We start from the raw sequence: 15155 nt of genomic DNA, 5'->3' as shown, positions 1-15155 counted from the left end.
CAGTTATATTTTCGGAGCATTTATATGGATCTTTATTATTATTTATGAGTCGCAATGGTTAAAATAATTTAAAATCAAATTTATTCAATCAAAAATAAATTTAAAAATTCAAATTTTACTATCTCAGCAGTAAAAATGTATTTTCTAGCGATATAAGCGTAAAATAGACAGCTATGTAATAGTATGAACTATTAGAAAGAGAATAACATAGAGAAACATTTTAGGAGAATAACCTTGCTTAGCAAATATACAGAAAACAGTTTTTTCCATTGTTTTTGATGCATTATTTGTTGATTCAGCGTTACAATCAAATTCGAAAGTAAACTCTCTAAATAAAGATTGAATCATATAAAACATTTAGTGTAACAGCAAACTCTTAGATTATCAAACTAAGGATAACTTTAAGGATGTCAAATTCAATTCGAGCTATAAAAGTAAGTTTATTTTTCTTTCGATTAACAAAATAATTTAAATTAATTATCATCCACCAACACTATTATTTACTTCTTATTAGGAACCTGATTCCGTTTACGGACCTTTTCTTAATCAATCTTAAAGTTTTAAGTGGTTAAATTTTTAACAGGATTCGTATAGTCTTAAAATACTTAAACAGTGGCAGCAAAATTAAGAAAATAAGATAGATTTTGATAAATTCGTTGTCAACGCTTAATATTTCTTAATAAATATATTTAATCGCGCTTTTTGCAATAATTATTATAATTAAGTGAAAGTTAAAAAAATTGTAATTTCTCTATTAGAATATTGAGATTGATTTTTAACTCTTTTAAAGATCATACAAATCCTGTTTAAGAGGAGTGGGGGTGCTTAGGTTTTAGGGACTAATATAATGTTGCTATGATTTAATTATTATTTTTTTTTGAAAAGCAAAATTGAGAAAAATATACAGCGGGAGTCAGAATAAAACAGCAAAATTTTAAGGGAAAATTTCTGAAGAAGCCATGGCAAAATAAATGTCATAATACGTGGCCAGGGGCGCTTCCCCATGATGAACTTTTTCTTCGTGTGTCTGTGAATATGTAAATTTTTTTTAAATCTAAATTATCTTAATTTCTTGTTTCTAATGCCTCTTGGCATTTCCGGCAAAATTAAATTCCTGGTGCACTTTAGCATCCAAATAGAGTCTCGGTGCTGCAGCTCATTGGAAATAAAATAAAAAAGTTTCTAATGTCTTTTGTTTGAATTCTTGTTTTCTAATAAAAAAAGCATTTAAGTCGGTTCGGAATTAGATTTTTAAAGACTTGGCAAGCTTGTCCAATTAGTTACCAAATCTTCATATTATGATTACATCGTCTGATTATGACGTCTTATTAAGATTAACCCTATATATGTTTGAAATAACTCGTATCTACCAATAAAAATTTTCATTTTAAAGAAAATATTTATGGTTGTAAAAACTTATCTACGACTTATAGATTTTTTCCTGATCACCTATGAAATACAAAACAAAAGTTTAACACATTTATAACCGGTCGCAAAAAGTGGCCCAACGTGTTAAAAAAGTAAGAAGTACATAATTTTATACCAAGTATAAGTATATATTTCTTACTATTAACTAACATTTAAGCTTTTATTTTAAAAATCTGTGCTTTGAATTCTGACCCAATTAGAAGCATTTATTTTATTAATAATTATGATAAACAGAACTATCATGTTTCTGCAATAAAAATCCTAATAACCCTTGTGCTATCAAATTTTTTCAAAATTTTTTATTTCATTTTCGTATTTCCATTTTTTTTTTATTTTAAAAAAAAACTTTGTTTCTGCGACAAATGGCTTCAATGTGGCATCAGTTCCAGGATCAGGAATTTTGTTTCTGTTAATTCATTTATTGAATCTTTTAGTCCGTAAATAGATTTTGGTTCTTTTAGTTCGAAATAGATTGTTCTTGTAGCAGTTACGAAACAATTGTAGCTTGAATTATCACCCAGTACAGAACTTCTCAACCCTAGTTTTAAACATTTTATTTTCAGTAGAAAAATGTATGGAAATCGTACTGAAGTTATATTCTTTTTAGCTATAAAATAGCAATAAAGTCCACTCGTAAAGGTAAATAAGCACTTGAATCATTCAGCATGGAGCTGTAATTTTAGTTAAAACCCTTGAACTCTATCACTCTTAATACTCCAATAATTTTATGAAATGATTTTCAGATCAAATAATAGAAAAAATTGGTAATTGAACCTTTCTTCACCCCCTATTTTGAAAGAAAATTAAATTTTTTTTGGCTACGACAGCTTATTAATATTAATAACATTTATTTCTACTCATAAAATGGTTGGTTGATTGCTTCTAATGACATTTGCCACACGGGCAAGCCTGCTTGATGAAACCGAGCAAATTTAAGATGCGATTCTTGTTTTTCAGTGGCGCCATCTATGGCCAAGAATTCGACTTCTGCCACATCATACGCCACACCTGTTTATAAGGCGGACCCCTTGATACATCCATTCATTCATCTAGAGATCGTAATTTTGACCTGAATCAGAGAACGATCGATCTCCAATCCAGTAGCCCCAGAAGTATTGATTTGTTATGGGAACATGGTGGAATTTGCGACTCGACAGAATTTTAACGTGCACCAGTCACCAACTACGCGGGGAGTCTTCGGCCGGTAGGGTTCGAACCCACGATCCCCTCATAAAGTAGTTCCCTAGCCTATGCCTATGTGAGGTTGTTTTCTAAGTTTCGGCCCCGTCAGGGGCCCGAACTCATTCATCCCAGTGATGGAATATTTAAATAGCCGAAGCTCATGCCACTGGAGTTATAATAAAAAGGGCAATGCATGATTAAAATAAACAGCAATAAAAAATATATACAATGTACAAGAAGATCCCTAGCAATTATAATTTTTTTCTTTTTTATATTGAGAGAGAGAAAAAATGGTTGTAGTCACATTGTTTACTTGTTTTGAAACTATGTGAAACATTGTTTACTTGTTTGTTCACTATGTTGAAATAGGGTTTAGTTGCACTAGTAACTGGTGGAGCATCTGGTTTAGGTGAAGCTACTGTTAGACGTTTGGTTCAACAAGGAGCTTCGGTAGTTATTTGTGATTTACCTGTTTCAAATGGCCATAAGCTTGTTGAAGAACTCGGAGAAAAATGCGCCTTTGCTGCCGCTGACGTAAGTATAATTTAGGTGTTTTCTTTTAAATAAAAATAAAAAAGACATTAAATTTTTAATTTATCGTCAATTAAATTTTGAAATGTTTTTTTTTTCATGCTTGTGAAAGAAACTCAAACGTAATTATTTAAAATGAAAACTTGGTTTAAATTGATAAAAGGCCTTTGCAGGCTGCGTAAGTAGGTCCTAAAAATGAAAAAAACACTGTTGCTAATATTGTTGCAAAGAAGTTTCAAAATTCCTTTATCACTGCTTTAAAACAAATACAAACTAGTTACTGGGTATCCAGGGTTTGATGTTGTTGTAGTTAATTTACGTCGCACTAGAGCTGCACAATGGGCTATTGACGACGGTCTGGGAAACATCCCTGAGGATGATCCGAAGACAAACCATCACAATTTTGCTAGAAGGGTTAATCTTCAATATATCAATTAATTAGTGCGATATTTTAAATTTACGGAATCGGATATAAAAATGTATTTCCTCTGAATATAAATGCTTTATTTTCAATAAAATTAAAATCGTGATTCACGAAATGTGGTGGGTCAATCTGGAAAATATAATTTGGATAGAGGAACGGTCGGAAGCTAGGATCCCTAACACCGTATAAATTTGTGTAATTATCGGCAACAAAAGCCAAAATGTAAAGGGATCAATCAACTAGCTCTCAAGGAATAAAAATTAAAAAATATGAGATTACAAATCTACACAAAAAATGAAATTAACATTTTAATGGATCGTAACTTTCGACCACTCTCCTGACCGAATTGTTTTGTTATAATGTTTTCCAGATATCGGCTGCAAGTCCCACTCCACCCCCATATATTTTAAGGATCAATAATCAAAGTCTGTCGAAACAAAGGTGTACTTATTCGGAGAAAGTACGTTTTGTGTCTGATTTTCTATTTTAAAATATATTTTGCTCAAATGAATTAGTAGTAGTAGTAGTTCACTTACGTCGCACTAGAGCTGCACAATGGGCTATTGGCGACGGTCTGGGAAACATCCCTGAGGATGATCCGAAGACATGCCATCACAATTTTGATCCTCTGCAAAGGGGATGGCACCCCTACTTCGGTAGCCCAACGACCTGCACGCGAAGTCCAGCATTTTACGGTAGAACAGTTTAACGAGGACCAATACCGCACACCCTCGGTCCCTACACAGACTGATCCGAGCGGTCACCCACCCGCACACTGACCGCAACCAGTGATGCTTGACTTCGCTGATCTGCTGGGAACCGTGTCTTTAACGATCAGTCCACTGCGGGACTCCAGCGTTTGAGAACTTCACTACTTCATCTGATATAATCCGTAAGCAAATGCCCCGTTTCAACGACCAATCAGGATCGAGATGCCCACACTACGTCACTTCGGGTATCCCTTTGTGTCTTGTCATTGCTTAATTGAAATAAATTCCTCAATATTTTGAAACATATGGTAAGATATAAGAATAAAAAGTTTTTAATGCAAATTTTTATTTTTAAGAGTTATTCATTTTCTTTAGGTGACGAAAGAAAAAGACGTGCTAAAAGCTTTAGATGTGGCAAAAACTAATTTTTCCAAATTAGATGTTGCAGTCAATTGTGCCGGTATCGTTATCGGATGCAAAACGTACAACTTTCGAAAAGGGTTCGCTCATTCTCTCGAAGAATTTTCAAAAGTTGTCAATGTAAGTATGTTTATTTGAATTTCTATTTTTCTTAAAATCACTTTACGCTAAGTGTTTCGTAATCATCATCTTAAAAATATATTTTTTTTAGATTCTTTTTAAAAATTAAGGTAAAGAAAGATATTCCTATAGGAGTTGTAAAGTAATATTTAAGCTAAAATAAATTTTAAAAAAACTATTGAAATCTCCCAAACCACTATTCGAGAAATTGGAATCAATAACATTAAAATCTTTTAGATTGCGCAATCAAACAGAGAAGAATTAACATGAAACTAATAAAAAATGTCAAGTTTCAACCGGCAATCAAATATATTTTGATGGTTTTAATCCTTCCTAACTAAATAGTGACTCGGCAGATTTTGCTATTGTTTTTGTTTCTTATTCTCTTAAATATTAATTTGGGCACCTTAAAGTGCATTTAATTTAACAAGCGATTTAACTATCATTAAATTTTATTAGCGATTATTGATTTCATCATTGACAAGAATTTTGAGGGCTATAATTTTGAAACACTGTGGTGAGAGAATGAGCATGAATATGCTATTAACTGTAATTTTTCTACATAAAATTATTTTCTTAAAACTCCAAATTTAAACCATAGAACAATTTTTTTTCTCGTGGAAAACAGTGGAGTAATTGTTTGCTGCCTCCTTAGAAGAATGTGTAACAACTCTTAGAACTCGGAATTACGAAAATTCGATTCCTTGAAAAATTAGCTGCTGCATGCCAGAATAATGAAATAATATTTAAAATCAGGCAACTAAAACTATGCAGTAACATATTACAGTTACCGGGTGATATAAATACCTTGATCACAAAGTCTGTGGTGCCGAATTCTTAACCCTTTCCGGGGTAATGTAGCCAGTCTAGCAACTGTAAGTGAATGTTACAAACTACTAAAGATATAAAACTGAATTCAAGGATTTTTAGAAACCAATATTCTTTAAATAATAACAAGCTATTCTTTAAATAACAACGAGTATGCATTTTCACTTATAATGGACATTCTTTCTATAGCACCACATTGCATATAACTACATAGTCATAATTTAACGTTCATCAAGAATACCCCTCTTACTCCATTTGCATTTCCCACCACTACATGGAAGGGTAGATTGTCTAAATATTTTACTCAGTTAAGTTCAGAATCTAGGTCAGTCACACTTGCTAATGCGCTGCATGGCTTACATTTTCAATCGAAATTCTGTTCCAGAGAGGATTAACGAGCCTAGAATTCCTCGAAAATTGAGACAAAAAGTACAAGCTTTGTTCTTTTTTTTATTAATTTTTGACAAATTTTGTTGCAGTCGGCATGTACGAAACCACATTTAACGAAATTCTTGATTTAACTAGCGAAATGGCATGTTTTGCTTGATACGAATGTTATAATTGTATTAGATTGTACTCTTTTAATGGGAAATTTTATCGGACTTAACTAGGAAATAATTTTAGAAACATCATCAGGAAGCATATAGTACACTATCATTTGCTTAAAACTATTGAAGGTATTTTCTTGCACAATAACTGTAAAATATGTTTCGGTGCCACATGGAATAATTGAGTTATCATTCAAAGTTATCAGCAACAGATGATGGAATCCCAGCCATTCTGGATCCCCCCCCCCCAAAAAAAAAAAGTCAGAATACTCTCTCATTTACAGAATAAAAGAAACTTTTTTGAAGGGATTTGAATTCTTTCAGATAAGTATTTGAATAATTATCTCAGGTAAGAAAAGCTTATTTCTGTTAGCTTTATAGCAATCGTATGAAAACCATTTTCTTTTATTTTCACTGACATACACAGGTGATATAAAAAACATTAATAACAAGAAAAATAGAAAGAGTCGTTTGGTTGCTAAGGGGAATTAATTATTATCGACTATGTCAACCTTCATCTGTCAAAAACGTACCTCAAGAGAATCAAGTTAACATGTCTTATATACTAGTGAATTCGTATTTAATATTTACAGTGGTAGTTACGCCATATTACTCCCCTTCCAGAATTTTATCTGTGATGGAATTCGATGAACAGATACCACTAGTTGATTCATGCTGTTTATTTTCTTCTTCTTTTTATTTTTTTCATTTTGCTCATTATATTTTTTCCTCATTTTATTTGTAGCATTTCGCTCTTTATTTTTTTTCTTCATTATTAATTATTGACCGGGAGACTTTAGTTACTTCACCGGATTTTTTAAAATTTTTTTTATTTACTTTTTTCTTTGAGCTGTATATTTTTAGGCAAATCCGCTGTTTAATGTGGATCATCCATCAATATTGGCAAGTTCTTATCACGTCCGGGTCACCAATAAAGGGAATTAATTATTTTCGACTATGTCAACCTTCATCTATCAAAAGGTACCTCAAGATAGAATCAAGCGGAAAACTGCGGAAACTAGTAATAGGTGCACCGGAGTACCTGGCCAAAAAGGCCAGAAATTATATGATTATACAAAATATGGCTCCGTAAATTATATGATTACAAACTGAATCAAAGGCCATTGATGTTAAAATTATTTGGGTTAGTAAACTTAATCTTAGTTAGTTAAATAATAATGAGGAAAAAGAAGATAGAAAGGACAGCACAAAACAGGGATAACACAGGTAAAAACATAAACAAACAAATGAAGTCATTAATCATTAGAAAAAATGTTCTTTTAAATTATTTATAATTATTTATTTTTTATTTATAATTATTGACAAATAAGCAGTTAGTGATTAGCATTGTAAGTAGTTGTATTAGTAAATTGAATCAGAATAAGCCGCTGTTATTCCACTGAGAATGGGGCCAACCCAAGCATATGGAAAAGGGTAATGATAAAAATGATGATAGAGGAGATGAGGAGCCAGTCAGAGGGAACGAAAAAATAGTAATGAAGAATGGCCTTGGGCCGTCTCCTGCACTTAGGGTCATCTGGGTCGTAGTTTGTAAAACCATATAAGGGGGTTGAAGTGTCCAGTGCTCTTAAGGAAATAATTAAGAGATCTATTTTTGTATAAGTCAAGAAGGCTAGGAGTACAGACGTCATTACGGATATTTTTGTTCCTGAAATACCAAGGTGAATTTGTGATATTGCGGAGGGTTTTGTTATAAGCACTCTGTAAGAGTTTAAGATTTGTCTATGCAGCCTCCTCCGAAGGCGGGTGCTGCCTGCTGCATATGTTAATAGGGGGGTGAGAAGCAATTTAAAAATTAGAATCCTGTTATTAGTGCTGAGGGGGGAGTTCTTTTTTAGAATAGGATAAAGTGCACATTTTCTGCTATGAATTTACTTTTAATGTTTTTAAAATGATATTTGAATGTCAGAGTTTTATCCATAATGACACTTAAGTAAGTGGCCTTCATTTCCCATTTGAAAGAGAAAAGTTGTTATTCATGATAGCATCCTTCTTGTAGTTCCTTTTTCTGGTGAATAGCACCACTTGAGTTTTGTCGATATTGAGGGTAAATTTCCACTTTTGGAAGTAGTCAATTATGGTGAAGAGATGGTAAATAATATTCCTGTTGATATCGCTGATATACTTGCTTTGAGTGGCAATGGCTGTATCGTCAGCGTACAGAGCAGTCAGAATACCAGGATCTCTAGGGTTATCATTAATAAAAATTAAAAAAAGGAGGGGTCCCAGTTTGCTCCCCTGGGGAACACCGCTATTAATGGATCTTAAGGTGGAGAAAAAGGTGTTGCAGTTGACCATGAACTTTCTGTGTGTTAGGTAGGATCGTATAATTAGAATAAGTGGTCTAGGGAAATTATATTTAATTAATTTATAGATAAGTGCATCGATCCATACCTTGTCGAAGGCCTTAGCCAAATCGAGAAAGACGGCACCTGTATGTTTGTTGTGTAGCCATACTTCGTGTATGTATTCAATGAGCCTGATGAGTTGGTGTTGTGTGGAATGTTTAGGGCGTAAGCCAAATTGCTCATCGATAATAATGTGGTTATCATCGCAGAAGTCTCTCATTCTGCACAAGATGATGTCCTCAGCAATTTTGCTCAATGAGGAGAGTAAACTGATTGGTCGGTAGCTGTCTGGTTTTATGGGGTCTTTACCTGGCTTTAGGACAGGTTTAATGACTGCCATCTTCCAATCAGTGGAGAAGTATGATAAGCGTATCGCTGAGTCAATAATGCATGTTAAATAGTGCATGTAGTTAAGGGGGAGTGCTTTGATAAGTCTATTATGAATATTATCTTTACCGGGTCTCTTATTATTCTTAAGTTTCTTAATGGAGTTAATTACATCACTAAGAGGGACCGGGGTGTGGGTGTCAGGGTCAGAACTGCAGGAAAGAAAATTATTAATACCTCCTCCAACCTCTAGGTTAGTAGTATCATTTCCGGCAAGGTCGTTGGTAAACTGCAATTCAAGACTGTCAGCAATGATGTTGGCTTTCATATTGTCATCGAAGATGACAGAATTATTATGTTTTAGGGGTGAGATAATTGAAGATTTAGCCTTAAATTTGTTGACTGCTTTCCAAATTGAGTTATCTTGGACAGATAGGTCTTTGATATACCTGGTGTAGGATGATTGCTTGTGTGCTCGAAAATCTCTCCTAATTTTAGCGTTGATCTGATTCATTCGAGCTTTGTCATTTGGGTCACGGGACTGCTGCCACAGCCTCCTGATATTGTTTCTATCTCTGATCAGATTTCTGATATGAGGGGGTGCATNATAAATATATATATATTTCAAATCTTCAAAAGTATTCAAATTGTCAAATATTTAATCTTCAAAATGGAAATTAATAAATCTTCGCCTACCTTTCTTACCAATCCTTAAGACAAGGCCGCCCACCCGGGGGCGCCAGAAATGTCGTTCCTAACCGGATTGACTGTGTTTGTGAGAGGCATCTTGTCTATTGATTGATAACGTTTAAAAACAGGCAAAACAAAACATTTATTTTAAATAAAAAACAACAAAAAACAAAACAAAACACAGCGTTCCAAAGATATTTCAAAAAGCCAATTCAACGATATTTTCAGTTCTCTCTTTTTTCTCTTGCCATACTCAGAGTAACCTACATATTCTGAATACTTTTGGTGGCGCCAACTAATTGGAGTTAGTGTTTGCCGCAACAATAAGCGTATCGCTGAGTCAATAATGCATGTTAAATAGTGAATGTAGTTAAGAGGGGGTGCTTTGATAAGTCTATTATTAATGTTTTCTTTACCGGGTCCCTTATTATTCTTAAGTTTCTTAATGGAATTAATTGCATCACTAAGAAGGACCGGGGTGTCTGGGTCAGAGCTGCAAGAAAGAAAATTAATGCCTCCTCCAACCTCTAGGTTAGTAGTATCATTTCCGGCAAGGTCGTTGGTAAACTGCAATTCAAGACTGTCAGCAATGATCTTGACTTTCATATTGTCATCGAAGATGACAGAATTATTATGTTTCAGGGGTGGAATGGTGGAAGATTTAGCCTTAAATTTGCTGACCGCTTTCCTAATTGAGTTATCTTGGACAGATAGGCCTTTGATATACTTGGTGTAGGATGATTGCTTGTGTGCTAGAAAATCTCTCCTAATTTCAGCGTTGATCTGATTCATTCGAGCTTTGTCATTTGGGTCACGGCACTGTTACCACAACCTCCTGATATTGTTTCTATCTCTGATAAGATTTCTGATAAGAGGGGGTGCATTGCAGTAATTGTTTGCCTCCAGAAAAAAGGGAAGCCTCTTCTTTAGCCTCGTTAATAGAATTAGTGAAGCTGTCAACAAATTGATCTAATTGGGTGGGGGTGTCAACTGGGGAGCAAACTAGAGGGGAATTAACTAAAATGGAATTAAATATATTCCAACTGATTTTATTTATTTTATTATTAAGATTATTGGGGACATTAATATTGATGCTAAACTTAACAGATAAATGATCAGAATAGAGTTCATTTAAGGTACTAGTATTGATGAGGTAATTTAAATTTCTAGAGAGGGAGAAATCGATCGTATTAGCTGATAAGTTTGAGATCCTGGTATTGGTGGGGGGTAGTGTACATTTAATTTAGCTAAGTTGATGAAATTTAATAGAGAGGTGCCCAGGTGGTTGCTATCATAATTGTTCCATGTGCTGTGCTGTGTTTAGCGATGAAGTCACCAATCAAATCGTAAGAAATTAGATTTTCGAGGTCGCTGATAAAGGCGGCCGGGGTGTTAGGGGGAACATAGACACTAGAAATGACAACAGATTAGGATGGGGAGAAAAATAGCTCAAGGGTTGTTGCTTCAATATAACTGAAGTTAAGGTAATTAAGTAGTTTGTGATTAATATTCCTTTTGATGACGATGGCAGTTCCACCACAAGCTTGAGTATACCATCGATGGGACTTGGTGTAATAAGTTAGATAATTAGGTATTTTAAAAAAGTGAGCTAGTTTGGTTTCCTGGATTAGTAATAAGATAGAATCAAATTAACATGTCTTATATACTAATTAATTCGTATTTAATATTTATAGTGGTAGTTATGCCATAGTTGCCTAGCACCCAACCAGAGTTACACTTCCGTGTTAATGCAATTATTTCTCCATTCTCGTGATTGATGTGGCAACAATTTCCATCGTTTAACCTCAATTAGAAGCGTGATTTTTATTCAGCTATTTAAAAACGTCGAAAAGATAGGTATTTTTCCGTAGACGAAAAAGTCGACATTATGAAACTCATAATTAAAGGCGAAAATATGCAGCATATGTATAAGCAGTTTTTTCCGTGTACAAAAAAGTCGAAATTATAAAAACTCTTAAAGAAGAAAAAAATGGTCGCATAATATTTCAAACATTAATTTTTAATTTTTTTTAAACTTACAAATAATGAATGTATTATATTGTACTTATAGGTAAACACAATTGGAACATTCAATGTAATTCGACTGGCTGCTGGTCTTATGGGTAAAAATCAGCCTGATGAGGATGGACAAAAAGGTGTAATTATCAATACAGCAAGTATTGCTGCATTTGATGGTCAGTGTGGACAAGTAGCTTATTCAGCCAGTAAAGGTGGAATAGTGGGGATGACTCTACCTATATCTAGAGATATGGCATCCGATGGTATTCGTTGCTGTACTATAGCCCCTGGTGAATCTCATTACATCTTCTCTTCAATTCATATTCATTTCTGAGCTATTTTTGTTCATGGTAGAATAATTTTTAGATGTTCTAATAAGCCATTTGGGCAAATTAATTTTTGTAAAAATTCTCTGCTGAAATGATGAAAGCTCACTGACACCGAACCCCAATTTGAAAAAATTGTGAAAAAACCCAAAAAAAAAAGAAAAAAAGGAGGGATTGACTAAGTTATTACAAAAGCAAATAAAAGTATTTTTTTGCGATCCTATTCATTACGCAAAATAAAAAACGGAACACATTAATAACTTTTGATCAAAAGCCTAATCTTAAATAGGCTAATGCTAATTCATTTGAGTGGACTGATTGTTAAGACACGGTTCCCAGCAGATCACCGAAGTCAAGCATCACTGGTTACGGTCAGTGTGCGGGTGGGTGACACTTGAATCAGTCTGCGTAGGGACCGAGGGTGTGCGGTTTGGGTCCTCGTCAAATTGTTCTACCGTAAAGTGATCGACTTCGCGTGCAGGTCGTCGGGCTACCAAAGCGGGGGTGCCATCCCCACTGCAGAAGATCAAAATTGTGATGGCATGTCTTCGGATCATCCTCAGGGATGTTTCCCAGACCGTCGCCAATAGCCCATTGTGCAGCTCTAGTGCGACGTAAATGAGCTACTACTACTACTAATTCATTTAAGCAAAATATATTTTAAAATAGAAAATCAGACACAAAACGTACTTTCTCCGAATTAGTACACCTTTGTTTCGACAGACTTTGATTATTGATCCTTAAAATATATGGGGGAGGAGTGGGACTTGCAGCCGATATCCGGAAAACATTATAACAAAACAATTTGATCAGGAGAGTGGTAAAAAGTTAAGATCTATTAAAATGTTAATTTCATTTTTTGTGCAGTTTGTCATCTCATATTCTTTAATTTTTATTCTTTGAGAACTAGTTGATTGATCTCTTTACATTTTGGCTTTTGTTGCCGATAATTACGCAAATTTATACGGTGTTAGGGATCCTAGCTTCCGACGGTTGTTCTACCCAAATTATATTTTCCAGATTGACCCTCCACATTTCGTGAATCACGATTTCAATTTTATTGGAAATAAAGCATTTATATTCAGAGGAAATACGTTTTTATATCCGATTCCGTAAATTTGAAATATCGCACTAATTAATTGGTATATTTAAGATTAACCCTTCTAACGATTAATACTAATGCGTGATAATTCGATCGTTACATTAAAAATGTATTTAGATGTTTCATTTTTACTTTGATCTGTTAAATCCCTACACCCGTTAAATTTAGCAAATATTATTTTTTGAGATACATTATAGAACGGTTGACTATCACCCGAATCAAAGTTTTGGCACACCTTTATTTTTAGAAAAAAATTAAGATATCCAAAACTTTGATCAAAACTTTTTCGAGAAAGGATTAACGGACTACATTCCTTTCTACACATTCAACGCCTTCTGATACATTTGCCCTTCAGCAACAGCGGATTTTCTAGTTTCGTTATTAAATTATATTTTATTGGCAATTTCGGGTCTTCTTTTTCAAACCTGTTTTGTTTTCTTCATTCACGTTTGGTGAGTCTTGAGAATGGGCACCTATGTTGAGCACTCGAAACATATTAAGTTTTTTTTTCTCACCTTCGCAATTTATGAAGCATAAACATAATTAAGTTCGTTTCATACTTGTTAAACCACTTTTCCTTAAGCAACAAGAAGATAAGGTATATTTCTTTAATTACAATGCACGGTTGCAGTTGCTAATGTGATATTGACGAAAATCAGAGTATTCTTCGACTCAAAAAAAAAAAAAAAAAANAAAAAAAACAAAAAAAAAAAAAAAAAAAAAAGAGAAAAGGAAATAATAATAATTAATTTTAATTTTAAATTTTCTTACTGGTTATCAAACAAATATTCACAGACTTTTAATTAAAGCAGAGTAGTTTCTTTAACCCAGTAAAAATGAGAAAACAAAACATATTCAAAATTTATGCTAAGCCCGTACTTTCTGGTGATGGAAATTAATTCCCAAGTAGCACAATTCACAAAAACGATATCGTAAAAACTTAGCTTTGTACATTGTACAATATCGTAGCGAAACATTGTACTATATAAAAATGGACCCCTTTTTTAACGTATATTCAATATCGCGAAACAATATTATTCGATATTGTAGAAACGTTGGGGAACGTCGATCGATATCTCTCAGCATTTCGGATATCTCTAAATTTATATTTAAAATTTATTTTTTGGAATTATAACAATTTGACGTCATTTTTTCGTCTTTTAAATGATTAATTTTGATTTAAAAACACAATAAAGTTTAAAATGAAAAGTTTTACAAACATATTTTTAATGTGAAATAGACGGGAATCGTACAATATCGTACACACAATGTCGATTTTCGCCAATATTGACGATGTCGGTCGATGTAGACTAAAGCTGTTACAATATCCCTGTGCTACTTGGGTTGCTATTGCAAACAAAACCGAGATTCCAAAACTTTGGATATTATATAGAGGTTGTGGTAGTCATGCTCGAAAACAGGATGGGGAATTTGAAAAGGGTTATGTTCTTTAAACATATATTATAACACAGTTTAAGCTGACGGACTCGAGCATTTTCTAACCGAAATTTATGTTGGTTTTCTTATTTATTAGGTCCATTTTCCACCTCGATAATGATGGGTTTGCCAGATAAAGTTCAGGCCCAATTAGTGAATGAAATTCCTTTTCCCAAAAGATACGGTTATCCTGATGAATATGCACATTTGGTTCAAAGCATTATAGAGAATCCAATGCTGAATGGTTGCACTATTCGTATCGACGGTGCACTCCGTATGCGGCCATAACTCAGTGACAAACATCGATGCATTATATTTTATAACTTTGAAATAGCATTATGTTTTAAAGTTGTAAATCAATTATTGAATGGATGTAGTCATTGTATAGCAGCTGTGTGTATTGGTGTTTGGTGTTCCGCAAATAAATTTCAATGTTGGTGAATACATTTAAGTGTGTGTTATGTTGTTATTTCTATAAAAAATAGTTAAATATTATTCTCGGACAAGATCGACATGGTATTTATATTTATTTATTTTTCTGACTAGTTGTTGTTGTAGTTCATTAACGTTGCACTAGAGCTGCACTATAGGCTATTGGCGACGGTCTGGGAAACATCCCTGAGGATGATCCGAAGACAAGCCATCACAATTTTGATCCTCTGCAGAAGGGAATTTTTTTAAACTAACTAACTAA

At 33.6% G+C, this 15155-nt stretch overlaps 1 protein-coding gene across 1 annotated transcript; it reads left to right on the top strand.

Annotated features, from left to right (window-relative positions):
* Positions 1–280: 280 nt before the first annotated feature.
* Positions 281–14912, top strand: LOC107443400 (3-hydroxyacyl-CoA dehydrogenase type-2-like). Its single transcript, XM_016057248.3, has 5 exons — positions 281–434; positions 2980–3144; positions 4651–4815; positions 11649–11886; positions 14559–14912. The coding sequence occupies exons 1-5, from the start codon at positions 408–410 to the stop codon at positions 14747–14749; spliced, it is 786 nt and encodes a 261-aa protein (XP_015912734.2). The 5' UTR covers positions 281–407; the 3' UTR covers positions 14750–14912.
* The last annotated feature ends 243 nt before the right edge of the window (positions 14913–15155 follow it).

The sequence above is a fragment of the Parasteatoda tepidariorum genome, chromosome 4 (genome assembly GCF_043381705.1).
Source record: "Parasteatoda tepidariorum isolate YZ-2023 chromosome 4, CAS_Ptep_4.0, whole genome shotgun sequence".
NCBI classification, from domain to species: Eukaryota; Metazoa; Arthropoda; class Arachnida; order Araneae; family Theridiidae; genus Parasteatoda; species Parasteatoda tepidariorum.
The sequence above is the reverse complement of the archived record's forward strand: the minus strand, read 5'-3'. Positions and strand labels throughout refer to the sequence as shown.